The 27,225-nt window shown below is 62.0% G+C and overlaps 3 protein-coding genes and 1 long non-coding RNA gene across 5 annotated transcripts; 2 read left to right on the top strand and 2 right to left on the bottom strand.

The window, feature by feature from the left end:
* Positions 1 to 132: 132 nt before the first annotated feature.
* UBL4A (ubiquitin like 4A) lies at positions 133 to 992 on the top strand (the record flags this gene model as incomplete). Its single annotated transcript, XM_029929722.1, has 3 exons — positions 133 to 253; positions 448 to 662; positions 777 to 992. Coding segments are annotated over 3 exons (447 nt in total), but the record flags the coding sequence as incomplete, so codon positions are not given.
* Positions 993 to 4,698: 3,706 nt separating this feature from the next.
* Positions 4,699 to 7,088, bottom strand: LOC115283719. The gene is made up of 2 exons (XR_003905056.1): positions 6,863 to 7,088; positions 4,699 to 5,034 (listed from the first exon to the last, which is right to left on the bottom strand). It is a non-coding gene; the product is annotated as an uncharacterized LOC115283719 (long non-coding RNA).
* A 56-nt stretch (positions 7,089 to 7,144) lies between these two features.
* LAGE3 (L antigen family member 3) lies at positions 7,145 to 8,671 on the top strand. Its single transcript, XM_029930055.1, has 3 exons — positions 7,145 to 7,446; positions 7,741 to 7,869; positions 8,276 to 8,671. Exons 1-3 carry the CDS (start codon positions 7,247 to 7,249, stop codon positions 8,388 to 8,390), a joined length of 444 nt encoding a protein of 147 aa, XP_029785915.1. The 5' UTR covers positions 7,145 to 7,246; the 3' UTR covers positions 8,391 to 8,671.
* A 3,177-nt stretch (positions 8,672 to 11,848) lies between these two features.
* On the bottom strand, positions 11,849 to 27,225 carry PLXNA3 (plexin A3). 2 transcript variants are annotated; one of them, XM_029930197.1, is made up of 33 exons: positions 27,156 to 27,225; positions 24,618 to 25,241; positions 23,695 to 24,234; positions 23,030 to 23,212; positions 22,208 to 22,336; positions 22,032 to 22,132; positions 21,585 to 21,708; positions 21,327 to 21,483; positions 21,149 to 21,248; positions 20,856 to 20,970; positions 20,489 to 20,689; positions 20,298 to 20,394; positions 19,975 to 20,165; positions 19,750 to 19,895; positions 19,558 to 19,678; positions 19,306 to 19,442; positions 19,041 to 19,211; positions 18,648 to 18,741; positions 18,325 to 18,564; positions 18,106 to 18,249; positions 17,791 to 18,025; positions 17,554 to 17,696; positions 17,217 to 17,473; positions 16,985 to 17,051; positions 16,748 to 16,894; positions 16,503 to 16,662; positions 16,247 to 16,350; positions 15,976 to 16,072; positions 15,496 to 15,686; positions 15,070 to 15,239; positions 14,424 to 14,636; positions 14,117 to 14,267; positions 11,849 to 12,878 (listed from the first exon to the last, which is right to left on the bottom strand). In XM_029930197.1, the coding sequence occupies exons 2-33, from the start codon at positions 25,212 to 25,214 to the stop codon at positions 12,783 to 12,785; spliced, it is 5,619 nt and encodes a 1,872-aa protein (XP_029786057.1). In that variant the 5' UTR covers positions 25,215 to 25,241; positions 27,156 to 27,225; the 3' UTR covers positions 11,849 to 12,782. The 2 variants fall into 2 exon arrangements, with proteins under 2 accessions (XP_029786057.1, XP_029786056.1); XM_029930196.1 differs by having other exon boundaries at positions 27,160 to 27,219.

Raw genomic sequence — 27,225 nt, 5'->3', positions numbered from 1 at the left:
GGCCCTCGCCAGCGTGCCGGCCCGCGCCCTCGCCACCCGCTGGGCGCAGGGGTGGGCCGACGGGATGGGGGAGGGGGGCGGCCGGGAGAGCCGCCGTCAGCGGGGGCCCGGGACTGAACCCCTGCCTCCTGCCCTCGGCCCGGCCAGGTGTCGGAGGACGAACCGGTGTCCACGCTGAAACATCTGGTCTCTGAGAAGCTGAACGTCCCGGTGCGCCAGCAGCGGCTGCTGTTCAAGGGCAAGGCCCTGGCAGGTACCCGGGAAGAGGAGACGCCCCTGGAGCCCCGCAGGAATTCAGGGGACGGGGTTCCTGGGCAGAGCCTGAGAAGCACTGTGCTGGCTGGGGTGCTGGCCACTCTGCCTTCGGGGAGGCGACTGAACCCTCCTCGGACAGATGCTGCAGAGCTTTCGCTGTGCGTGATGACTCCATCCGTCTCTCTTTGGCAGATGGAAAAAGACTCTCCGATTACAGCGTTGGGCCCAATTCCAAGCTCAACCTAGTGGTCAAACCACTGGAGAAGGTGTTACTGGAAGAAAGTGCTGCCCGCAGACTGGCGGAGGCCCCGCCGCCACCCCCACCAGCCTGGCAGCTGATCTCCAAAGTCCTGGCCCGTCACTTCAGCGCGGCGGATGCCAGCCGAGTTCTGGATCAACTACAGAGGGTGAGTGCGTAGCCTAGGTCATCCGCTCCGGAGGCTGCCCCCATCCCTTGCCTCTGTCGGAGACTACTCCCCACCCCATGGACACCCCCAAATCCTCTGGCCTTCTCTCCCCAGGATTACGAGAGGTCCCTGAACCGCCTGACGCTGGATGACATCGAGCGCTTGGCTGGCCGCTTTCTGCACCCCGAAGTAACTGAAGCTATGGAGAAGGGGTTCTCCAAATAAGTTCTCAGTGTGGGGAGGAGCTCGGCCAGGCTGCAAGCTGCATGTAGCATTAAACGTGTTCTCCTGTCGCAATCTGGCTCATGATAATAATAACAGCTGCCAGTGCCTGGGTGTCCGAATCTGGCTCTTGCCTGGGTTTGCTCCCACGCCTCACCCAAAAGATAAGACAACAAGGCTCCTCGCAGTGAAGTGAGGGAGCCCACATCTGAATCCAGCCAGATTCTAGAAATGCCTCAGAGTGCAAAGGGGAAAAAGGAGCTGTATGAAAGGGTTCCAACGGATGGCCTTTGGCATATCTTGTTTAACCCACTGAGAATAAGCCCTCTGGCGACTCCTCTTCAAGCCTGAAAGCTGAAGCCGCTAGCTCCTGCTGTCTAGTCCTGTCACCTGCCCTCTGACAGGTGCCGCAGGCTGGGCAGTTGGGGACCTGTGTGGTATGACCTCAGACAAGTCCCTATGCCACATCGGTCCCTATGCGTTAACTGCACAGTGAGGGCCTCTCTTGAATCTGCCACTTCCCTTCATTCTTACTGGGCCCCAGGGGGAGGGGCATGCCGCAGCCCTGCCCGGTGCTTTGTAAGCGGGCAGAGAGGGGAGCCGCCTGTCGTGGCCCAGAAATGTGGTGTCCCGGCCCTTCACGTCACAGCCTTCAGTACACCCTCTGCTTGTCTCCTCCTGGACATGGGCATTTCTCACCTCTTAAGGATGACAGGTGACCTGCTCGAGGTCACTCAACCTTGGACAGGCCCCCACACCCTGAATTCACCCACGGTGTGGAAATGGACCCTTCCTTGCCACATGTATATGGGGGTTTTCACTTTGCACCCCCCTCGCTGCCTGAACGTAAACCTCGGGGTGCTGGGAAGGGGGTAGAAGCATGGGCCGGTGGCACTGACTCGCACCTTGCCTGTTGTGTGGGCACTGGAGGTTATATGTGCACCAGCTCCCTGGAGGAAGACACCATGTCAGTCAAGGCTGGAAGGAAGCCACAACAGGCCTCATGCGGTGAACACTGGGGCCCCAGGCTGGGAAGACAGAGGCCCAACGGGCGAAGGCTTGGAAGAGCGGCCCAGTCCCTGGCCCTGTCTGAGAGCTGGCGGCTTGGGGAGTGGGGCCCGCCTGGCGCTCCTGTGCTCTGGCTGCTCATGACTGACCTGTGCTCTGTCTTATTTTGAGTCAGGAAGTGTTCGTTGAAATTTTGAATTCCATTAAACGTGAACACGAGACTGGCTTGTATCCGAAAGGAACTCTATTAGCCAGGCTGCCTTTGGTTTCCAATGATCCGTTTAACCGTGAAAGAAATGGGTTTAAACGATAAAGAAAACACTGGTTTACAAAACTGAGGAGTCCCACGGATGTCGGCAGCAGATAAACAGTCCCGCCCAATACCTAGTTTCTTCCCGCCTCCCCCCTGCGCTCTGAAGTGGCAGCTGCGTCCTTGGCTGCTGCCTCAGATCAGAAGATGGCTGGCTGCTTACGGCTCCAGAGTCTCGTTCACCACCGACCAGTCCTGCAGTGTAGCTGCTTTCCCTGACGCCCCCAGCAAATACTTGCTGTCTTTTATTGGTCAGAACCAGGTCCTGTCCCTATGACCTTGGCCAGAGGTGGGGTGGGGGGTGGGAGGCCAGCCCCCCAGGTACCCCCTGGGCTGTCAGAGGGGAGCGGGGGATTCTGAACCAAAGCCAGGGCTGAATGGTGGCCTTGGGTAGCAGCTGTCCCCTGCATGGGGTGATACAGATGGTCGTAGAGTCCCTCGTGCCCGCGCCTCCTGGCTCAGGAGCGACAAGAACTCTCTGGTGATTAAGAGTGACCCACCGGGTAGTTGTACACGGGGCATGGACACAGGCTGTGTGGCGGGGGCCTGATGGAAGAGTTGACTGGGACCCGAGCCCTGTGCGGCCTTCTGTAGTGACATTCAGGAGATAGGTGTGGACAGGATGTCCCACAGTCTCTGAGGACAGATGAGGGGGCTTCCCAGAGAGCATAGCATGCAAAGAGAAGAGAGGACTGGGCCTCAAAGCATTCCACTGACCAGAGATGCAGAAAAGGCCAAGGAGCATCCTGACACTAGGCCACAGGGAAAGCTCAGTATGAGAAGCCAAGAATGCAGTTCCAGAAAGGTACAGCCAAGAGGCACTGGTAACAAGAAGGTCGCTGGTGATGTTGGGAAGCAAGAAGCAGCTGCAGCGTGGCCAGTGGAGAACATGGTGATAGTGACTGGGGATCCCACATTCTGGAAACCCGTCTGCAGAAGTGGGCGGCGATGGACAGGTGAGAGAGAGAAGACAGAAGGGCCGGGTGCTCCACGCGAAGGTAGAGCAGCCATAGGCTGTGCCCCACCTCTGCCCCCAGACTGTACAGGTGGCCCCGTGTACCTGCAGACCCCAAGTGCACTGTGCCCCCCGGGAGGCAGGTACCGACCTGCCTGCTACCCTTCGTGCCCTGGCCGCTGTGGATCCCTGAGACCCACTGCCTGCCCCGGGACAGCGCCTCCTCCCCAGCGACACGGTGCGCCATTGCAGGCCCTGCTGTTCTCACAGTGACACCAGCAAAGGACAGGATGAGGGAAGGGCCCAGCCAAAGGGGCCTCTCAGACAGAAATGCCCAGGCACCTGGAACGAGATACCTGTGGCACCATCTCCCAAGGCCAGATGGGCAGGGTGGCATTTGCTTTGGGGCTGGCCTCACTGAGTTGGAGACACCCAAGCAACTGGGTTGTCCCCACAATTCGCCGGCACCTTCAGGCCTCCTGTGCGGGCCCGCAAAACCGGGCCTTGCCAGCTCCGATAGGTTCAATAGGGGTGCAGCTTAGCCAGGCCAGGCGCTCCTGGGAGCTGCCGTGACCACTGTGGCCTGAGACCTTGGGCCCTGAAAAGCCTGCAGGAGACACAGCCACCCCAGCCCCACGTTCATTCCCATTTCTGGGCTTCAATCCTGGCCTTCTCTCCTGACCGCTGGAGTGGCGGAGAGCCCCTGCCCCCACCCCGCAGACACCCAGTGGTTCCTTGGCACACTTCCACTGGGGCCCGCCCTGCCCTGAGGCAGGTGACACCTGACACCCTCGCTGGAAGACAGCTCCCCCCTCTGGGCGCTCACTTCTTTTTTTAATTTTTTTTAATGTTTATTTATTTTTGAGAGAGCATGAGTAGTGAGGGGCAAAGAGAGGGAGATGCAGAATCTGAAGCAGGATCCGGGCTCTGTGCTCACAGCTCAGAGCCTGACGCGGGGCTCGAACTCACGAAACATGAGATCATGACCTGGGAAGTCGGATGCTTAACCGACTGAGCCACCCAGGTGCCCCTCTGGGAGCTCACTTCAGACTGCAGTCTGCGCAGTAAGCGCAGGACCTTTAACAACCTGAAGCCTGAGGCCGCCTTTGCCTCTTGGAACTCTCCCTTCTTCACAGGCAACCAGGCTACAATAGCTTTGGATGAGCCCAGAGCAGTTGCCTTGTAGAAGGTCCCAGAGTCTGGATTTGCCCGCCTCCTTCCTTGATAGATTCAGCCTAATTGCCATGAGCAGGTGCTATGTCCCCACCGCCCCCCCAACAGCTTCAGATGGCTCCGTCCGGTGGTGCCATCACCAGGGAGGCTCAGTTTGGTCACATGGTCAAGGTTGTGGCTGCCACACCTCTCACTCACGAAGGTGCATTTTCCTGTCCTAGAGCACCAGGAGTCTGAGGTAATAAATACCTCGAGACCATGTGCCTGTCCTAACAGTTTGACTGGACAAGGCCGATCCTTGCCTCAACGAATTGTACTGTGGTGGATGCATCGGGGGTTTTTTATCCCAACAACTTTGAATCCAAAAGTCATGTTTCAGGGGGTGACTTTTACTGGACTATAACACGCGTGCAGTAACACGCAGTACTTGTCAGTGCACAGCTCAATGGGTTTTTAAAGTAAATAGCACCCGGGAATCCACCCCTTCCGGATCAAAGCACAGTACACCGCCCACCCGGCAGCACGCTCCCCGGCGCCGCCTTCCCAGTCCCGCTCCTCGGCCAGACTCTGTCATTCTTCAAGCGCTTCCACACTGTTTGGAGAAGAGGCTGTTGAGCACAAAGTATAGTAGACAACCAGTGAGGAAGCTGGTGAAAGACGGCGGCATCCACTTGGGGCTCGCACTGGAGAGGGAGACCAGTGGTCTGAGGCCGGGGTCCGTTTTGACAGGGGTGGAGCACGACGTGACAGACAGTTGTTTCGTGTCCGTCCATAGGATTGCGAAAGGAGGAACACACAAAACCAACACAACACTTGACATTGGAAATTTCACATCACTTTACAAACTTTAAAAACTTCGTTTTGGGGAGTGCCTGGGCAGCTCAGTCCATTAAGCATCTGACTTCAGGCCATCATCTAGCGGCTGGTGGGTTCAAGCCCCACAACAGGCCCCCTGAGCCTGCTTCAGATCCTGTCTCTCTCTCTCTGCCCCTCCCCTGCTCATCATCTGTCTCTCTCTCAAAAATAAACAAACATTAAAAACTTTTTATGTTTTATTTTTGAGAGACAGAGAGAGACAGCACAAACAGGGGAGGGTCAGAGACAGAGGGAGACACAGAATCGGAAGCAGGCTCCAGGCTCTGAGCTAGCTGTCAACACAGAGCCCGACGCGGGGCCCGAACCCATGAACTGTGAGATCATGACCTGAGTCGAAGCCGGTCGCTTAACCGGCTTAACCCAGGCGCCCCTAAAAACATCTTTTTTTAAAACTTCTTTTTGATTGTAAGGGTGCCTGGCTGGCTGGTTCAGTGGGTAGAGCATGTGACTCAGTCTGGGGCTAGGGGAGGGGGCGAGGTCATGAGCTGGAGCTCCACATGGGGCATAGAGATCACTTACACAATAAAATAAATTCTTAAAAGCACTAAATGTCATGTAAATTCACTGTGAACCTTTTGGGGGGAAATACACAAAAAGGAAATTAAAACCACCACCATCCCACCGCACAGAAAGGTGAGGTAGTTACACTTAACGTATATTATTACAGATTTCGGTGCATATATACAGTAGCTTAATCAGTTGGTATTTTAGGGATTTCCGTTTTGCACTGTGATTTCCCAAGTGACTGGGACCATGTTGTCCGTGGCCACTAACTCCTCCAGCTCCAGTCGCCATCACTTCCCTCTTGCCTCCTGCTGCCAGCACTGCTCTCTGACACATGAGCCACTTAATGATCTTCCCAGCCCGAAAATCGGATCTGCACATCCACTCAGTCGCCCCCTCTAAAGGCCACTTCGGTGTGTCCACCTCTAACCGGGGAAGGGGACAGGGCGCGGGGCAGTATCCGTCTGGGCAGTGCCCCATCTCCCTCCATGAAACGCTGCGAGGACATCGAGCTGCAGGTCCTGGGAACACTGAGCCCAGGGAAGAGACAGGCCCTGGAGCCTGGCGGCCTCACACGCGGTTTGAGGCGGGGATGGGGGGGGGGCGTGTCTAGCTGAGGCAGGACCGGTTTTCGTGGGTGCGGTGGGGTCACACGTCACAACACGGGGCAGGGATTCGTGAGGGAGTGCCCGCTGGCCAGGGTGCCAATGGCGAGGTCTCCTGGAGCCCTAGGCAGCGCCGGCTGCGGGGCAGGGAGGGCGGGGGCTGCGGAGCAGCTGGCGTGGGGGCAGCGCCGGCGTGGCAGAGGGCGCGGGGGCAGCGCCGGTTGCGTGGCAGAGGGCGCGGGGGCAGCGCCGGTTGCGGGACAAAGGACGCGGGAAGCGGTCCGGAGCCCAAGAGGAGCACAGGGGATCTGTTGTGTGCAGGCGCTCCAGGCAGCCGCACGGACATTGAACGCTAGGGGGCGGAGCCTGACAAAGCAGCGCTCATTGGCTGGGCAGCATGGGAGGGGTGGGGTGTCTCTAGGGGCTCCTGGCAGGGCTGGCTGGGCGGGAACCAGTCACGGCTCCAAGGGAACAACGGGGAAGCGAGGTAGGGGTGGGGAAATGTTGCCCTAGGTGCCCCCAGGAGCCCGAGTCGCATTGTGTGCACCTGTAAGGAACCGCTCATTGTCTAGGTAGCCACGGAGTCTCCCGGGTCCCGAGGGCGGAAAGGCCGGCAGGGCTGGAACCGACCGCAGGCCAGGCGGCCTCACTAGGAGCCTGTTGGCGCAGGCGCCCCAGGGTGGCGTCGAGCTCTGAGAGGCGGGGCTTTGGCAGCGAGCGTCCGAGAGCCCGAGACAGCGTCGCTTTGGCGGGAACCGGCCACGCTCCCGGCAGCCTCCCTAGGCCCAGTGTGCGCGTGCGCGGGGGGAGGGGGGCTCGGAGCAAGGGGCGGAGCTTCAGGAAGGCGGAGCCGCGCCTCAGCCGCTGGCGGACCCTGGGGGCCGCAGGGCCTGTGCTCGGAAGGCGGGGTCTGGGGCGGAGCGCGGCGACCATGCAGGTGGCAGACGCAGGCGCTGGCGGCGTAGCGGGCGGTGCTGACAGCAGGGACGGCCACCGCGGTCTTGGCAGTCCGGGCGCATTAGCTGCGGCCGCCAGCGAAGCTCCGCGTGTCCCGGGACCATCGCAGGTTTCGGGGCCAGGCGGAGATGCGTCCTCCACGACCGGAAGGCCGGAAACCCGAGTACACGTATTGTATCCTAGCCGGCTGGCCAGCGGGGAATGGGCGGGGGACGGAAAGGAGGCTGGGGTGTGCGGGGCAGAGATCTGAGAGCAGGGTGGGCACGGGGTGGCCGGAGAGAGGTGGAGGGGGGGAGGAAGGAAGAGCAGGGGGCATAAGCAGGTTCCTGGGGGCGGCGGGCGGGCATGGACCGGTGGAGGGGCTGCGAGCAATGAGGGCCTGGATGGGTGGCCTCGTCGGGGCGGCCTGAGAAGGGGGCCCAGGCAATAAGTGGGTACAGGTGGTGCCTTAACCGAATCCGCACCCAGCGCCCTCTGCGTGCCTTTCCCGTCCAACGTGGAGGCGGAGATCGCCTGTGCGTCCTTGGCCCCCGATCGCGAGCCACACGGAAGCGTTGTGAAGAAGGAGCTCACTGTGACCGGCAGCATTCTGGCCATGTACATTCTGGAAGGGCCGGTGTCAGGGTGGCTGCGGGTGGCGGTTCCAGTCTCCACCGGGGGGGGGGGGCGCCCTGCTGGAACCGCGGGGGCTAGGTCCGGGGGGGGGGCCGCAAGCTGTAACACCCGCGCCTGCAGGAGGTGCCCCTGGGGACCACAAGGGGTGTGCGGGTTAGGTGAGGGAAGAGGCCCCCAGCCTCCACCCTCACCTGCAGGGGACGCCCTTGGGGACCGGGAAGGGAGCGCAGGGCTAGGTGCAGGGAGGGGGCCGCAGGCTCTAACACCTGTGCCTTTCAGGGGTGCTCCTGGGGACCGGAAGGGTGCGTGGGTGGGACCTCGGGGTGAGGCTGGAGCGAGGAAGGACAGGAGCCACCACCTCCAACGTGATTGACTTTTCTCCTCTCAGCCGCTGGAGAGCAGAGAACCCTCGCCTCCTCCGAATTTCCATCATCAACTTTCTTGACCAGCTTTCCCTGGTGATGCGGACCATGCAGCGCTTTGGACCCCCCGTTTCCCGCTAAGTCTGCGCTGGGGAAACGGGACTAAGATCTATCCTCGTGTCCCCTGCCTGGGTGGTCCGTCCTTCCTGTTGCAGTGATTCCTCCAGTAACTGCCACTGAGGTTGGGGGCCTGCCTAATCTTTGTGGGTACTCGCCCTTGGGCACTCAGGGTCCCCTCGTTTGGTTTGGGGTTTCAGTGTTTGTTACTGCAGAAAATAAAACTGAGCATAGTTTGCACGTTTCACATTACTCCCGATATATTCCATCTAATGTGAACTTTTAATAAAAACTTCTCAAAAACATTAAATGAGTGCATGAAAGATGCATTAGGGGCGCCTGGGAGGCTCAGTCGGTTAAGCGTTGGAATTTGGCTCAGGTCATGATCTCGGGGTTCGTGAGTTCCAGCCCCATGTCAGGCTGTGTACTGACAGCTCAGGGCCTGGAGCCTGCTTTGGATTCTGTGTCTCCCTCTTTCCTCTGCCCCTCCCCTGCTTGCTCTCTGTCTCTATCAAAAATAAACATTGAAACATTTTTTATCAAAAGAAAAGATGCATCATAATGTAATTACTGAACACTTAAATTATCTTTACCTTTTTGCCTTATTCTACGTAATGATTCAGTGGAACTCTTGCATATGACTTTGCATGAATGATTTGCTTCCTAAGACTAGCTTAAAAGAGGTATAGTTACTGGGTTAAATATTTAGTACATATATTTCTTAATTTTTTTTTAATGTTTGTTTATTTTTGAGAGAACTGGTGAGCATCGGAGGGGCAGAGAGAGAGGGAGACACAGAATCTGAAGCAGGCTCCTTGCTCCGAGCTGTCAGCAGAGCCCAACACCTGGTGTGAACTCACGAAGTGCAGGATCATGACCTAAGCTGAAGTTGACCAGTTGACTGACCCAGCCACCCAGGTACCCCCAATATTTAGTAGATTTTTTAAAGCTCTGTCGAGAGTGCAAAATTAGTCTCCAGAAAGCATACCTCTCTGCTAGAATGCTAGTTTTGCTACACCCTGTCACCACTGGCTCCGGCAAAGTTTGGAAAGAAAATTAGGGGTGCCGCTGGCTCACGCAGTTTAGGTCCTCCTCTTGATTCCGGCCCAGGTGATGATCTCAGAGTTCGTGGGATCGAGCCCCATGTTACCCCATGTCAGGCTCAAGCTGTGCTGACAGCGGGGAGCCTGCTTGGGGTTGTCCTTTCTGTCCCCGTTCATGCGCGCGCACACGGTCTCTCAAGAAGATAAACATTTAAAATTAATTTGGGGCGCCTGGGTGGCTCAGTCAGTTAAGGTACAACTCTTGATTTTGGCTCAGGTCATGACCTCACGGTTTGGGAGATGGAGATTCAGCCCCGTGTGGGGCTCTGGTGACAGCGCAGAGCCCGCTTTGGATTCTCTCCATCTCTCTGCCCCTTCCCCACTCAGATGCTTTCTTTCAAAATAAAAAAACTTTTTTAAAAATCCGTAAAAATAAAAAATAATTTTAAAAGTTTGCATGAGAAGAACAAACAACCCGGAGACACTAGAATCAGAGCGTTGAGGGTGACTGGCCCCGGCTCAAGGAGGAAAAGCGCTGGGCCGTCGTCAGCTCCTTGGTGGCAGGCGTGTGCCCCCGGTACCGTTCGCGGCCGCTGCACACTTGCCAAAGCCAGGACTCGTGGCAGCCCTGCGGCGGCCGGACGCCAAGCCGGTTTCTCCGTAGGTGACCGTGTTTTCCCACAGTACGGCCAGTTCCAGCGCCTCCTGGCCGTGTGGGCCCCTTTCCGTGGAGAACGTGTATGGGCCCGGCCTTCCCGTGGCCCCGCTGACTTTGGGCTGGACACCATGGGTGCTCCTCCGCGGGTGCCGGATGTCTGTGCAGTCCTAGAAAGATCTGCGAGCTCCGCTCTGTGATGCTGTTGAGTTGCGTCAACAGTCGGAGCCTCGAGCTCTTTGACGACAGGCCGCCTGGGACCAGATGGCCAGGCGCAGGGACCGCCTCCGCCCTGCGCTGCTGAGCGCCCCGCCATCGCCTCCCCAGCTCTGAGGCTCGCCCTGCTGGCCACTGGGGACAGCCGCTGGTTGCTGCCCTGCTCGAGTGCTGGGCCAAGTGACCTTTCATCCTGTCAGGTGGTCCTGGGGCTGGCACCTCTAGCGGGGTGCTGCTCGTGCCCCCTGAGTCCTCCCACGGCCGCTCCCAGGGCCCCCTGCCCCACCAGCCCTGGGCACTGGGAACCTCAGGTCTGTCTCAAAACTCCCGAGTGCCCTTTGGGCCTCGGCCAGAGCACCTGCAGGGCGCATCTCTGATTTCTCGTCTCCCAGAGACCCCTGTCCTTCACTGCCTGACACCCGGTTCCCTTAGAGCTCGGGTCTCCTCTCTTCTGTCTGACTTGGGGCGTCGTCTCAAGTAAGCAGCCAGGGAAATCAGTCCCTGTTACTCCGCGTGCCGCAGGGAGAGAGCCATGCTGTCGGTGGGGACAGTGGCGGTAGTCGTGGCGACGACGACACTCTCACCTGACAGCAGGCAGCAGCCGTGGTGGCTACGGCAAAGGTCTTTTTCACTTTCTTCCTTTTTAAAAATTATTTTAAAGACTTTTCTTATTGATGGATGAGAATTTTGCTGTTTTACACTATTCTCCACTCTGCTTCCCCTCCTCATTCTCCCAAAAAGGCTCTTGGGGAACCATTTACTTGGGGTTTCTTTACCCCTAAGGTTAAAAATTGCCTTGTTGAGGGGCGCCTGGGTGGCTCAGTCGGTTAAGCATCCGACTTCTGCTCAGGTCGTGATCTCACGGTTTGTGAGTTAGAGCCCAGCGTCAGGCTCTGTGCTGACAGTGCAGAGCCTGGAGCCTGCTTCCGATTCTCTGTCTCTCTCTGCCCTTACCCCGCTCACACTCTCTCTCTGTCTCTCAAAAATAAACATTAAAAAAAGTTTTTAATTGCCTCGTTTAGTGTTTCGTTGTCTTGGTTTCTGTAATCCCACAATTGCAATTTTTTAAAACCACCTTCCTTGGCCTCTTTCTGGTCTTTCCAGGCCACAGGCCACCTCGGCTACCGGCCCGGCACCTCCGCTGCTCTGGCTTCACCTTACCCTGGATCATCAGCTTTCTCTTCCCGTCCTCTCAGCCTCCCCCTTTGTAAGTGCACAGGCCTAGGGGCTTGGGCAAATGCATAGTTGTGGACCTGCCACCACAGTCACAGTGCCCAGTGCGTTGAGAAGAGGATGAGGGCAGGCAGGACAGAAGTGGGGAGCCTGGCATCCAGGAGAGAGACCCCCAGACTGGGGCCAGTGGGGGTGGGGAGGGGGGAACGGATTCTGTGTCTGGAAGGTAGAGCCACCGGGGTGTGCAGGCACAGATCGGACGTGGCCCTGGACCTCCTCGGATTCTTGGGACCCCTGCGGCGGGACCCCGTTACTCCCATGGAGTCCAGCTCCTCCAGAGCATCACCAGCCTCCCCCCTTCTCCCTTGTTCGCCGACCACCTGCCACACACGGACTCTGTTTTCCCAACATTTAATTCGGAAACAAAGTTCCACGGACAACAACAAAAAAGCTCATGCCAAAACACAGGAGAGGACTGGGCTTTCCGGGACCCGAGACGGGGCCAGATGCCTCGGAACAGGAAGAGGAACGGAGGGGTAAGGCACTGCCGCCTCGGCCACTCGGGGCAGGCGCAGGACAGGGCAGCGGGGGGAGGGGTCCGGCCGAGTGCGGACAACACTGAGGGAGTTGGGTGGTAGGGCCGGGAGAAGGAGACTTCCAAAGCCCCCAGGCCCCCCGTGGAGCCCTGGCATGAGCCTCCTCAGAGCTCCCCAGGTGCTCAGGACGGGGTCCAGGGAAAGGTAGGGTCTGACTCCCGAGGTCTGGAGGGGACGCCGTGACCCAGCCGCGGGGAGACCCCTGGGCACAGCCACAGTCTGGGCGCAGTGGTGCAGCATCACCCTGGGTGCCCCCCCCCCACATCAAGTGCTGCTGGTGCAGGGCCCCTTGCTGGGAATGGGCGGGGCCGGCCATGGCCAGGGGGAGGTGTGGGACGCCAGGCCAAGGCTGACCCCTGGAGAAGGAGAGAAGGTGCGTGAGGTTGACCGCATCCCAGAGACAGGACCCGTGGTGACACGGACACGGTGAGGTGCAGATAAATAAATAGGTGGTTGGGGGCATAAATAGCAGGGGGGAGCAGGGGCTGTCATGACACCCAGGCAGAAGGGAACGTGCGGGGGGTATTGCTGCTGCCGGGGTCAGGGGACTTGGTCCTCTCGCCTCCGCCCCCACGCAGGGCCCACAGGAAGGCACTCATGAAGGGGGCCCGGGTGTGCAGGAGCACGCAGGCCCAGTGACCGCCCCCTCCCTGCTCTCGCGCCACTTGATCCAGGCCTCAGCCCAGAGGACACCTGGGGCCTGGGGCGCCCCCTCCTCATGCTTCTGCCTCCCTTAGCTGTTGCCAGACACCAGGCCGATGATCTGCTCCAGTTTTTGTCGCAACTTCTGCTTCCGACAGGAGGCGTCTAGGTCCAGAGCAGCCAGGACCTGGGGGAGGAGGGCCCCCCGGAGCTGGGCTGGCGACGGACCACCACCTTCCTTGCCGAGCCCTCTTCCCCTGCCCGAGCTCTTCTGTCCCTCCTGCGTCCATGCTCCCCGCTCCTTGCGAGCCCAGGGCACCTGGGAAGGGCTGCAGCTCCCCACCTCTGCACACGCTCTGGTGTCTCCGTGACCCCAAAGCCCCCGCTTCTTTGCTCCCCGCCAGAGTGCAGCCCCTCCCGGGAGTGCGCTGGACCCACAGTCCCCAAATGCCCCGTCCCATCCTGACTCGCACCCCCCACCAACCTCCCTGCCCTTTCTGACCCCCATCCCACACCCAATCTGCCCATCCCCTCCTGACCCCCACCCCACACCCTGCACTGATCTCTTCATTGCCTCCGGACCCCCACCCGAATCCCCACTTCTCTGTCCCCTCCTGGCCAGCACCCGGCACCGACCTTGTCATTGCAGGTCTCCAGGATCTCCTTGCCAAACACAGCGACCTTCTAGGGCCTCATCGCCCTTGATGTCAGCAACACTCACTTCTCCCTCCTGACCCCCCCCTTCCCGCCCCGGGGGGGGGGTGGGGGGGTGGGTGTGTGCGCGTGTGTGCCAGGGTATGTGGGTGTGTGGGTGGGTGTGTGTGTGTGTGTGTGTGACTCTTGCCCCAGGAGGCCACCTGCAGGCTTGGGGTCCCTCTCTTCACCATGGCCGCCCCTCCTCAGTCTCTGCTGCCAGCTCCCTCTCTTCTCTGCCACCTCGGAGTGTCCCAGGGCCCCAGGGCTCAGTGCCTGTCCCTCTACATGGCTCTCGGCTGCCCTTGGTGAGCTTGTGTGGGCTCAGGGCTTTCTGGGCCGTGTCCTGGCTGACAGGTCCTTATTTCCAGCAATCATTCGTCCTCAGATCCACACCCCTATATCGCCTGCCTACTGAAGTGTGGGGTCACAACCCCCATGGGCCCTGTGAGATGCTGGCCCTGCCCACCTTCTGGCCCCACCCCAGCCCCTCAGCCCATCCCTTCTCTGGACCTTTACTTTTGCCCAAGCAGAATTTTGTTCTCTGGCATCACCTGTGCCAGCCTGAGGGCTGACTGGGGGAGGCACCAGGAGCAATCTAAGAGATGGGCTCCATGCCCCCCATCCCCTCCACCACCCTCTAGTGCTCTTCACCTGCAGGGGCCCGCTGCCTTTGCCACCGGCTGCACCATCAGGGCCTAACATCTGGGGGCCCGTGAGGCTGACACCCACCTCCTGCCGGTACTTGGTGACATAGAAATAGAGTTCACTGAGCGCACTTAAGATGTTGAAGTCATTGGCATGGAGACGGGACTGCTCCACCAGGTAGGCGTCCATGTCCTGGTCGCTGATGGATGCCATCTTTGCAATGTCCCGGTAGTACCTGTCGGGACCCTGAGTAGGTCACGCAGGCAGGTGCCGCCAAGGCCACCGCCCCAGCTGTTGGTCTGGTCTCTGGGAACCTTTCCCCGAAGCTGAGCCAGCCCGGGAGGGTCAGTGGTCTCCTCGGGCTGCCCAGCCCCGCCCCCTCCCGGCCCACCTCTCCACCCAGCTCTTGTAGTTGGGGATGTCCTTGGCGTAGAGCAGCTTGTTGGACGGCGAGTCCTTGCCCAGGCGATGTTCGGAGGTAGAGCAGGAATCCATGAAGGTCTGGGCCACCACCGACAGGCAGGCATCCGTGATGCTGCTCTTGTGGATGTCGAACACGAACTGTGGGTTCTTGATCACGTTCACCCAGAAGCGCAGGGGCAGGCTGGACGGGGGGCGGGGGGACGAGCACCTTAAGCACCCTCACATCACTGCTCCCTTCTAGGGTTCCTGTCTGGCCTGAGCACGTCTTGCACACACTTGCTAGTGTGACATATTTAGGGCCAGTGGCAGACTTAGAGCAGTTAGCCTTCCGTCCTTGCTGCGTCCCACCCCCGGCCACGGCTACCACACGGGCTTGACCATCTGCTCTGTGCTGGCCCCACTCCTGGCATCCCACGTAGCCCAGTGGAGCTCTCTGGAATCACCCTAACTGCCCTTCTGTGCTCCAGGGGCGACTGTGAAGCAGGTCCTCTCCCACCTGGACGGCCGCCCCAGCCCCCATCAGTCACCCACCCCCACGGCCTCCGAGTGCCGGCGAAGCCCCGGGTGTCCTCCCTTCCTCCATCCCCCTCCGCGTCCTCGGCACAAGGCAGTACCAGTTGCTCTTCCAGGTGTGGCGTACGTCAGGGTCGCTGATCTGGCGCCGGTCAGCCTGCTCGTCCAGGAAGTCGAACATGTACTTGATGGCCAGGGGCAGGGCTGAGCCCCGGTGTGCCGTGCTGAACACAGTCTCAAAGAGGTCATCCACAAACTTCTGCAGCGTGCCCTGCAGGGGCTCAGCAAGAGCACATGCCAGGTCGGGATGGCCCCACAGTAGGACAGGGGGACGGTGGGTGGGGGGTGCTCGGTGAGGAGCACTGCTTCCCTGCTGGGTCAGTGCCCCAGGTGGGCCCAGCCTCAGTCAGCCCTTGAGAAAGGAGCCCCGGATCTGAAGGCTCCCAGGGCCTACCCCCAGGACAGGCTGGACCACCCACAGGGCCAAGGCCAAGCTGCAGCCGGCGTGGCTCGGGGCAGGCCCACACCTTGGTTGCCAGGAGTCGAGTCAGGTAGATCTCTGAGACCATCTTACTGCCGCGGTCCCCCTCGCGGTGGTCAGCATGGTCATGGTTCTTCACCAGGTGCCACAGCTTGGTGCCAGTCTCCTGGTCGGGTGTGATCATGGGCGCCCGAGAACGGAGGCTGTCGGGGCTGCTGGCTGTGCGCAGCAAGCTCTCTGGGGCGGGGGACAGGTGTGCCCCTTAGGCCAGTGGGACCATGGCAGCCATTGCCACGGCTCTTGCCCCACTCTGTTCCAGGGGCGCAGAAGGGCAAAAGGGGAGCCTGCCTGCTCTCACTGGCCCACCCCACCTCCAGGGTCTATGAAACTAGACACCTCCCAAGGACAAGGCCCAGGAAGGCCACCAGATGCACAGTGGCCACCGGCAGAGGGGGGTCCCCATGATGGCTGACACAGCCTTGAAGGGCACAAGGCTATCGAAGGCCACCGACCTGAAGGCACCTACCGTAACGGCTGAGGGAACGGGTGAAGGTGAAGGAGTTGGCCATGTTATAGGCAGACACTTGTCTGGGCACCAGTGCCACCAAGGAACCGTCTGTCACCTGGAAACCACAGAGACAGAGGGGGGCAGTACAGGAGGCTGTGGAGCCAATGGGCCTGAGCCACCACCCACCCAGACCCCGCACCATGCGTGTGGGGAGGCACCCGAAGGTCCCCAAAGAGGGGCTACGTTCTCGGCACAGGGCCGTGGCCCCCAGGTGGCTCCTCGCCCTCACCTGGTAGTGGGCCAATGAGTTGACTCTCTTCCAGTCACACTCTATCTTTGTGGTGACATCTTCATCCTGGAGGATGATGCGGGCCATGCGGCCCTGGCGCCATTCTGGAAACCACAGACAGCCCTTGAGGTCTTGCCTGGGGTCCCCTGGGGCCCAGGCCCACTCTCCTCAGTGGATAGAGCCCGAGTGGGGAGTGCGAACACTAGTCAATGTAATGTGGCCACAGGGTGGGGGCCGGGAGGAAGGGGGAGGTCACCTAGATCCATGTCTTCGGCTCTGGGGCGCTGCGAGTACGGGACGCCCTTGTACACAGCGTCCAGCAGCTTATCTTTGGCTTGGGTGACACTGTCACAGTTGAGAACCTTCACTGGGACCTGAGCGCTGCCCTCACTCTCTGGGAACACGCAGTGCAGCGTCTGAGAGCGAGGGGAAGCACAGTATGGGCCCCGGGCGAGGCTCGCTGCCATGCCTGAGGCCCTGCCCACCCGGCCCCCGACGCACCAGCGTCTTGTACTCGATCTGCTGCCGGATGAGCTTGTCCTCGCTCAGGGAGTAGCGGGCCTCGCCCGTGATGGCGTCGATGGGGCCCTTCTCCATCTGCTGCTTGATGGCGCAGTAGAGCAGAAAGAGCGGCTCCCCGGCGCACTCCTGCAGGCAGGGGTGGGTGCACATATGCCAGCTGCCCGCCCGGCCGCCGCTGCCTCCCCAGCACCCCAGCTGCCTGCCCGCCCAGCGCACCTTCAGAAACTTGTGCAGCAGAAATGTGAACCAGTTGGTAAGCATCTTCTCCGCCACCGATTCAGTCCTAGGGCAAAAGGGGCTCTGGCCTGGTGGGGCGGCTGCAGGTGGGGACTTGGGGGGGGGCGGCAGAGGGCTTGGGGGGATCCAGCAGGGGGGGCCTCCCCTGCTCCCCAGGTGGGCCCGCCTGGCGGGGCGGCAGCGGGCAAGGCCGGGGCCCTGAGGTAGGTACCTGCGCAGTAGCAGCTTAGGGTGGTTTTTACTCTCCAGGTTCTTCTCTATGAGGTCGGCCAGCAGCTGCTTGAGCAGCCCCGTGGCATAATCGAGGCGGCTCTGCAGGGCCACCATGGTGAGCGAGGCCACTGTGCCACGGTCGCGCATGGAGAAGCTGCTCTGGGCCTCCAGCGTGTGGATGAAGGTGAGCAGGAAGGCGCGGCTGTACAGCAGCTGTCCAAAGAGGCGCAGGGCCTTCTCGACGTTCGGGGGAGTCTGAGGGGGACAGGCAGGCTCAGAGAGTGGGGGTGGCGTGTGGCAGGGGAAGAGGGGTGGGCGGCGAGCTGGGGACTCACATCCAGCTCCCTGAGCACTGGGTGGGCCTCAATGCCCGGAAAGAGCACGCGCACGGCATAGGTCCGGTAGTCCAGGAACGGGATCTGCACCCCGTCCATGTGGCTGGTCAGCTCGTTGATATCTGTCTGCAGCTCAGCGAAGGCTGGGGACGGCAGAGGGGGAGGAAGAATGAGCAGATCAGGGCAAGACAGAGGCTCCTGGCCCACCCACCCTGCCCCCACCCCCGGCCCAGGCACCTTCCTTGCACTCCAGAGCCACGCGGGACTCCAGGTTGTCCATCTGCAGCTGAAGCCGCCTGAGCGTGCGGTCTGCATCCTGAGTCTTGCGCTTATAGGCGACCAGCACAGCGGTGATGGCCAGCACCAGGAGCCCGCCGCCCGCCGCCAGGCCCACCACGGCCGGCAGAGTCAGTGCCCGCTCGGCCGTGATGTGCAGGGTGCCCAGCCAGAACTCCAGGCCACCTACCAGTACCTGCAGGGACAAGCGCATCATGAGCTGACCCCCATGCCCGCCCCGCGTTCCCCGGGCGGCCTCCCCCACTGTCCACCCACCATGACTGGCTGCCGGCCCGTCTGGCTAGGTGAGTCGCACAGAAGCTGCGTGTCGGAGACGGTGAGGGCACACGGCTGGCCCCCGATCAGCACCGTGTAGTTGAGGTGGGAGCTGCCGGCCGCTACGGGGATCAGATTCTTGCCCTGTGAGTGGAGGGCACGGTCAGCCAGGGCTCCCCACCTCTGCGCCTCACCTGGTCCACTATGCCCCACTCGCACCTTCAATACGACGTGGGAGCCAGGTTTGACATCCAGGACGCCGGAGGGCCCCAGTGGCTCGAAGCTGGGGTCAGGGTAGTAGGTAAAGGAGGACCGGTTGAGAGAGCGGGCGGTCTGCACGTGGTCCAGCAGGAAGCCAAACTCATCAGGGTGTTCGCCCTGGGCCTGGGGCTGGGGCTGTCCCAGGAAGATGCCGGGGGCCTTACACAGCATGGCAGTATCATTGATCACCTGGCATGTCTGCGGGGACAATGGAGGGCGGCGCGGCATGTGAGGCCACAGGTGGCAGGGGCAGGGGCAGGCCGAGGGCAGCGGGCACTCACATTGGTGGTCTCGATGCCTCGGTACTTGGCCCGGACCCGGGGCTCCTGGACAGTCAGTAGGTGGGTCCCACTCACAGTGATGGCGGTGCTTCCGCTGGGGGCAGTGGGGGAGGGGGCCTCAGGCTCCCTCCCCCACTGCCCCCAGCCCAGCCTCCAAGGAGTCATCAAGGCTGCCATGGGAGCATGGGGCCTCCCCCGCCCCAGGTCACTGGTGAATGCCAGGTGCCATACTGTTGGGAGGACCCTGCCCCCTCTGCCTATGAGGGTTCATTCTCGGAGGATGTGTAACTTGATGCCCCAGTCACCAAGCAAGGCGCCAGGACAGGAGCTCAGGGACACAGTCCCCAACGCCATCACTGCCGGCCGGGCTCCACATTCTTCCTTGGGTCTTACTTGATGATGCTCCAGGTGGGCTCAAGACGAGTGACCGTCGGGTCCTGGGTATAGGTGTAGAGGACGCTAGGACTAGAAATGTTGGCGCGGTCGATGGCCAGGGTGATGGGGGCCTGGCTGGGGCCCAGCGCGGACACAGGCGAGATACACACGATTTTCTCCGCGTCTCTCCTATGGTGGCAAGTGGGGCGCTGAGGCCGGGCAGCCCAGGACCATGACGCCCCCTACCCGATGCCCGGGCCAGCGTGGACAGGACCCTGCCCACCTCACGAACTGGCACTCGCCATCTCTCACAGTCACTGTGACCCTGCTGCCGGCATCCAGCGAGCTCCCGGAGATGGTGAGCCGAGTGCCCCCAGAAGCTGGGCCCCGGCTGGGACTCACACGATGAAATGCTGGCGTCTGTGGGAGAAGTGGCCCTGAGGAGAGGGAGGTGGCGGCCCGGTGCGGGGCTGGGGGCTGGGAAGGGGGGGGGCCTCATTAGGACTGGGAAGGGAAGGGTCGGCAGCCCACGCACCACGAAGCTGTAGAGCTGCTCGGACTGTGTGCGGAAGTCAGCAGAACAGTCGCCTACACAAAGCTCGGCGGGCCCAGGTAGCGGGCTGGGCACCAGCGACTCCTCCATCTCACACACGATCCTACAGGGCAGAGAAGATCAGGGCCAGCGGTCGACAGCCCCGGACCCGAGCGTCCGCGTGGCTGTGCTCACCTCTCGGCACTGACGTACTCGGACGGGATGGAGTTGCAGCGCACGCCTGCGACCCGCAGGCCCACCTCCCGGTAGCTGAGGCCCAGGTTCTCCCCCACGATGGTGACCCGAGTGCCTCCCTCCTTAGGCCCCATGAGCGGGTGGATCTGTGGGGCAGGACGATAGGTGAGAGGTGAGGCCAGACTTGTGGGGGCCTGGCCGATGGAAGGAGATCGCGAGGCTGACCTGGGCAATGCGCGGGTGGCTGCAGCGGGCGCCCTTCTGGCTCGGGTGCATCCAGTTGGTCCTTGGAGCCGGGCAGTGGGCCCGCAGCTGGCACCTGTGCTCTGAGACGCACCAGCCACAGTTGAAGCGCGGGTCGGCCTTAAGGCAGAGGCCGCAGCTGGGCCGCCGCGCCCAGCACTTGTACAGGAGAGCTGTGGGTACAGGGCACCACTGGGGGTGGGCACAGGGCACCAGGGGCACCGAGGAAACTGATGCGGGGGTCCCCCCCGCCCCAGCTCCTGCCCACCGTGGCCCAGGCACGTCAGCCCCATGCTGCCCCACACCTCGGAAGGTAGCAGGCTTGTCAATGGGGAAATCGCCATCCCACACCACAGAGAAGTCCAGCTCAGTGTCACCATACTCGTCACCTTCATAGGAGTACTGGGAGAGAGAGCGCTGCGTCACCCCAGAGCAGATGGTCCCCGCCATAGCCAGCCCAGGCTTGCAGAGAGGGTCGGGCCCGCAGGGAGCTCACCGATGCGTTCTGACACTGCACGCTGCTGCTGTTGAAGCGCACGGCCGGCACCCGCCGCTGCCGCCCCTGCACCCGCACCACGCACTCGTAGCTCTTCTGGCCCGACTGCGGCTGTGGCAGGTTCTTGGCCCGCAGGGTGAGGGGTTGCATGACGCCGACTGGGATCAAGAGGTCCCCACTGGGCAGGATCTCTGGGCAACCCTGAGGGGAGACCACCCGTCACCCACACACCCACGGCTGCCGTCTACGCCCGGTGGGGCTGGCCCCGAACTGAAGCGGCACCAGGAGAGCAGCGAGCGCAAAGGCAAAAAGGCCAGAGGCCAGTCCCCGGGGAGCCCGGCCCCCGAGCGCGCGGCACCCGCCTCACCTCAGGGCTGTGGACCCTGCCCTCCTGGAAGGAGCACTCATGGGGGTGGCTGGTGCACACATGGCGGTACTTACACCAGTGGCAGGGGTAAGGGCTGCCGACGCAGGACATGCACCTGGGGGGAGAGGCTTCGCAAATAACGCAGAACACCAGGCCAGACTCTTACACTTGCCCACAGGGCCCGCGGGAAGCCCAAGGGAGGAGGTGCTGGGCCCGTCTGAGCCCTCCACCCGGCACAACACGGCAGGGGAGCAAGGGGCATGGGCACAGAAGTTGGAGACGCTGGTACTCACGACTGGAGCACGCTGCAGTTGTAGAAGACAAAGTTGACCCCAGCGAACCTGACGCCCGTCTCCTTGGACCGCAGCTGCAGCCGCACGGTGTGCGTGGCCCCTGCGGCGAGCCCGGGGTGGCTGTGAGCAGTCACGGGATGCAGGGCGCCCCCATCCCGGAAAGACCCGGCCCACTGACCGTGCCCCCTGGTGAGAGCCCGCAGCTCCCGGAGGGAGGGTGACGGGCACTGCAGCTCCCCGGAGGGCAGCAGGATGGCCTCACTCTCCGCCACGTCCTCAAAGGTACAGCTCACACCGATGCTGAGGTCTGGCACGTTGCGCATGGCCACGGTCAGCTGGGGGAGGCAGAGGAGTCAGAGCAGGAGGCTTCCCCCCTACTCCCCTGACAACACACGGGCACACGGGCCCGCACCCCTGCACCCATCACGGCACTCACTTGCACCCCAGGTGATGTCACCGAAACATTGTTGGGCCGGACCTGCACCTGGACACACTTGCTCAGTTCTTCAGCGAAGCCGTGGGGGGCGGAGCCACCAGGACAGGCACCTTCGCGGCAGCATCTGTGTGGGGTGCAGGGCGGGTACAGGGTACACGTCTGTCCACAGGGGATAGGGGATGGCCAGCCCGGCCCACAGTGCAAGCAACAGCATGCTTTGGCCTCATCCCCTGGGCTCCTGAGTTGTCACTCGGGATGGAGACTCTGCTCGTTAGTGGAATGAAGTAGGAAAGAATGGGGGCAGGGGCCACAAGGGCACCACTGGGAGGAAGGAGCCTGAGGGCGAGGGCAGGCTCTGTTTTCCCCAGTCAGCAGGCGTCGCCAGCTCCTCCCAGGAGCCGAGCCCCATGCGGACCTGTCCTCCCCGCCCGGCCCCGCGGCCCTCACCTGTGCCACAGCACGCACCAGCCACAGTGCGGGTCCCCCGAGCCGAGGCAGGCCGCGCAGCTCCCGTACTGCTCGCACGTCTCCACCGGGAGTTGGCTCACCTGGGGACGGCAGCGTCAGCACCCGCCCCGCCCCAGCCCGCCGCCCACCGCCGCCGCCACCCTCCATGGGCCCACCTGCTTCTCACTCAGGAGGTAGATGTGCCGGTGGTCGGGGCTGAAAAGCAGGTCTCGGAGGATGGGGCTGCCATCCACCACGGGCACCGTCTCATACAGGTGGGCAAGCTGGGAGCCATCCACCCGGACCTGGGCCGCAAGACAAGCTGGCCTGATGCCACAGGGTGCCACATACACCCAGAACATCCACTTGTCAAGCCAGGGACTTTCTGGGTCGTGGCCACGTTGAAGCCAGGGCCTGGCAGGGGGTTCAGCACTTGAGCAGGGGAGGGGCTCTCCGGGGTCTGACACTGGCCCGGAGGGAGCCTGTGGTGACAGCTACACGAGTCTGCAAACTTACTGAAGCATGGATCGTATGCCTTAGGTGGGAGAAGCATGTGCTTTGCACAAACAAGGGCCCAGGAGGGGAGCACACCAAGCCCCCAAGAAGTCACTGGCTCCCTTTACAGCGTCTCCCCCTTTCACACTACCCATCCCAGAACGGAAACAGCCCCGGTGCCTGCCCATGAGGCGACAAGAGGGCAAAGGGCGTTACATTCACGTTTCTTCCTCATTTGTTCAACTGACAACCCAGCGATGACGGCTCTTCCAGAGCCCCTGCTCCCCCAGCAGGGAGGCCCCGACATGGGTCTGGTCTGTCCCAGAAAGCCAGCAACTCAGGCCGCAGCGGGCACTGGGGTTGGAGAGGGCAGGTGGCCAAGGAGCCTCCTGTCTAGCATGGCCGGGTTCCTGGGGCCCAGCCCGGAAAGGTCCCCATCCCCCAGGGGCCACGCCCGATGCAGGGCCTCATAGAGCAGGCGCTCGCCCCAGCCCTTGCCCTACCTTCTTCAGACTGCCGGAACGAGTGCCGATGAAGACCACGGAGTGCCGGCGGTAGGTGTAGGCGGCCACGCTTGCCATGCCGTCGCTGCTGTCAGCCAGCAGGGGCAACCCCTCGATCACATGCAGGCCACCCAGAGGCTGGTTCAACACCAGCCCACAGAAGTTTCCATTTATCTGTATGGGCTGGGGGAACAGGACAGGTGCAGTGAGAATCAGAGCTTTGGGGCACCAGCTGGACAGAGGGCAGTAGACCCCATATTCCGGATCTGGAACCGCCACCCGCACCGGCCAAGACCAACAGGTTACCCTGGGACCCCAAAGGAAGTCAGCGGCTCAAGAGGAAGAGCACAAAGCTGGGAGAGGAGGGCGAGGCAGCAGGTGGCCCCAGGCACACCTCTGAGGCCTGCGGGACGGGGCTGCCGAGGAGGAGGAGGAGCACGAAGTGCCCGGCTGGCACGGGTGCAGGAGGGAAAGCGCAGCTCGTGAACAGAGAGCACCCGTCAGCAGTGAGAAGGCAGCGAGGGAAGCCAGAGGAGCAGCACGGGGAGGGAGAAAACGAGGGCGAGAACCCCTGACGGGGAGAAACAGTATTCCGGGGCTGGGGTGTTGCTCCCACGCCGGCACCGGGCCAGGGCCCCGCAACCTGGGCACGAGTGACAGCTCACAGTGTTGATGCAGGGCAGCTCCTTGTTCAGCAGCCAGGGCAGGGCCAGCGTGCCCTCCCCCCGATAGCAGGACTGGATGCGGCGCCGGATGTGGGCATTGATGTTGCTGAGGGTGAAGAGGCAGAGCACGGTCTGCCGCGGCGGGCTGGCGCGGTTCTTCTGGCCCTGGGAGAAGACGGTGAAGAGGACGTCCTCGTCAGGCGGCACGCCCAGGGCCTGGGCCAGCAGCAGGCCCGGCTTGGCCAGGTGGGCGCTCTGCACCAGGCGGTATTCCACGCCTCGCCAGGAGCAGCCGATGGGGAACTCCACATACGAGTAGAACTCCGAGTCCCCCGCGCACATGCGCACGATCTTGGACGTGAAGAATTTCTCGCCCGCCGTGTCGAGCAGTGTCTGCTGGGTGTCCAGCTGCAGCGTCAAGAAGTACACGAAGGAGGCGCTCATGAAGCCATAGATGTAGTAGATGTCAAAGGCGGGGTACAAGGACAGTGTGTCGGAGGGGATCTTGATCTGCGATGAGACGAACTCGTCCTGGTACACCTGGGGAGGAGGTGCAGGAGAGAGCGTGGGACGGGGCCCGGGTCTGCGCCACCCTCCCAGCCTCTGGTCTCTTGGCCCCCATAACCCCACTCCGGCCCTGCTCGCATGACACGGTCACTCCTGGGGTCTCCCTCATGATCCCACCCTGCCCGCAGAGTCACCAGGAGCGCAGCCCAGAAAGGCTGCCGAACCGACCCATCATGAGCCCCCGCCTGGCCTCCTGGCCTCCTGAGCCAGCATCCTCCTGAATCAGGGCCCTTCTGGTGGCAGAGCCAGGACAGGGTGAAGGAAGGAAGGACACGAGAGGTGGTGAGAAGAGGCACCAGGGGAGGAGGGTCCGGCAGCCAGCCGGACGATGTGAACAGGTAAGCGGGCTCACTCACCAGACTGAACATGTCGGCCCCGTCCTCGTCGCCGATGAGCTTGCGCGAACTGAGGGTGGGGAAGTACTCAGACTTGCCATCCACAGCCGTGCCCACGAACAGCTTGCTGGGCCCACGAGCCTGCTCCACGATCACGCCAGCCATGGAGTCAGGCTCCTGAGCCCCGGACAGGTAGTGCTCCTTACGGTGGTGTGGCTCACCCAGCTTGAAGAGGTCGTCCAGGCGCAGGAACTGGCAGATGCCCTGCCAGATGCTGCCGCAGGCCACCAGGCGGTGGGCCGCGTAGTCTATGAGCAGCAGCTTGTTCACGTTGTTGACAGGTGCCAGGCGGTGGGCGCACACTCGCATGCTGGGAGGTGGGTAGCAGCGAGCATTGTCCTCAACAGGCCCCGTGACGTGCGCCCGCAGCTCTGTCAGGTTGGGGGCCAGCTTGAAGATGCGGTTCACCGCACCCACAAACACCTCCCCAGTCACCCGGTGCACAGCCAGGTGGGTGAGCGTGGTGTCTGTCACCGAGAAGGCAGGGAAGGGCCTGCCGCTGCCCAGGGCCGTCCCCACGGCAAGGAGGGCTAGCAGGAGGAGGCAGACAGCACGCATGGCCGGCAGCTGCGCCCAAGGATGGGCCTGGGGAGAAAAAGCAAGTGCCAATCAGAGGCCCTGGCCCCAGCTGCCTGCCCTCCTCCTGCCCCATTGGCCTAGGGGGCCCCCAGTGGATGAAGCACCATGCCACAGAGGATGGAGGCCACTCATCCACCAGCAGACCAGAGTCCCAGATGGTGACCATGGCTGAGAGACAAGCAGGGCCTCCACCAGGGCGCACGAGGGAGCTGCGAGCACAGGCAGGCGTGAGGGCCATCGATCATCTCCCACCCCCCCCCATCCCCTTCTGGAAAGGAGCCAGGAGGCCTCCCCTCAACCCGGCCACACCCAAGGGGGCAGCAGAGACAGATGCTGAAAAAGGCAGGGCGGGAGGCCCTCCTGAAATGAGTCCCCAAACACCAGGTCCTGGAGCTGAGGGTGGCCAGCCACATGCAACAGCCACTGCAGGAAAGTCCCAGGCCACAGAGACGCCCCATGCCCAGGTTGGGGGAAGGGCAGAGAATGAATAATCAAAGTGTGGGGGGATGGGGACACCATTCCAGAGTGCCACTGCCACCAGGAGACCCATGTTGGAGGTCTGAGGCATTAAGGTCTGAGATGACTCGGTGCCATGACACCCGGAATCCTGGCCCCAGCCACCTCCTGGCCCCGAGGGCCGCCCCCAGCTAGCTGTCCAGGAGCCTGCTATCTGGTCTACCCACCGCAACACAAAGCCGAGTTGCGCCTGCCCCCACGGCCACGCACCGACACACTAAGTCAGACTCTGCTCAGGCACAGCCAGACAGATGGCCCAGGGAGCCCTGTGCAGCTCTCCCTCCAAATCCAGAGGTTAGCTGGGGAAGGGGAGGTATAGGGGGGCCCAAGGGGCACTACAAAAAGGAAGCAATGTCCCTAAATACAGCAAGTCCTTCGGGAGATGGGGTAGGGGGCCAGGTCTTCACCCCCAGGCCACACCCAGCTTGCTGGCCAGCTCTAGGCAGCAAAGACAGCAGAGTAGTGTCGTGGCATCCAGTGGGGCAGGGCTCAAAGCTACCCTCTCTGTGCCCAAGCCCCAAGGGAGACACAAGGTACCCAGCTTGGCCCCAAGGGAGACACAAGGTACCCAGCTTGGGGGGTGCAGGGAACCAAACTAAGACAGCACAGAAGATAGAAAGGAAAAAATGCATTTGGTAGAACAAGGAATAGGCCCTGCTTGAAACTGCAGAGTTTCTGCTCAGACTGATCATCTCTCTGGGGCTCTTTTGTCAGGTCTGCATTCTGGACTCCTAACGCAAAAGCCAGAGAAGAAAGGGAGGTGCAAGAGAAGCGGGGGGGGGGGGGGGGTTGCCATATCCCACCTTCACCTCCTCCACAATCGGCAAGAATGCAAGCCTACCAATGGAGACTGGAAACGGGGACAGGGGACAGGGGACAGGGGACAGGTCGGGAGGGAGACCTGGAGAAGGAGGATGTGCAATCCAACCTCCACCTGTAAGTGGGAGCCTCGCGCATCACAGGCACACCCAGCTGCTGCTACGGCTCCAGCTCCGCCAGCCCGGCGCCCGAGGAAAGAGACAGCCCCACACAGCGACGCGGCTCCAGAGCCCCGCTTCCCGATGCCCCCCACCGTGCTGCGGGCCTGGCTTGCCCAGTCCCCACCGGGGGCACTCTTCGGCGGACCCACGACGACCCCAGTGGATGGAGGCACCGCGGCAGTCCTTGGAGGGGCCGCTCCTCAGCCACAAAGGGTCCACATAGGGCAGAGGAGCTGGGCTCAGACTGGCCGACCTTGCTGGCTCTGGGCACGAAGGATCACTCAGGCCAGCGTTCAAGATGCAAGAGCCAGAGATAGGGCCCGACCCCCTCGAGGCCGAACCCAACCTCCGAGCTGCCCGAATCCCGGGCCGCCGAGCAGGCAGGCTGTCCCCGCACGGGCGGCGGGGTATGGAGGCTACCTACCTACCTGTCCCTCCGCTGCCGCTGGCTCCGGGTGGCCGCCTGCCAGCCACGTGGACGCGCCCCCGAGCCC

Source organism: Suricata suricatta, chromosome X, assembly GCF_006229205.1.
Source record: "Suricata suricatta isolate VVHF042 chromosome X, meerkat_22Aug2017_6uvM2_HiC, whole genome shotgun sequence".
Taxonomy (NCBI): domain Eukaryota; kingdom Metazoa; phylum Chordata; class Mammalia; order Carnivora; family Herpestidae; genus Suricata; species Suricata suricatta.
The sequence above is the reverse complement of the archived record's forward strand: the minus strand, read 5'-3'. Positions and strand labels throughout refer to the sequence as shown.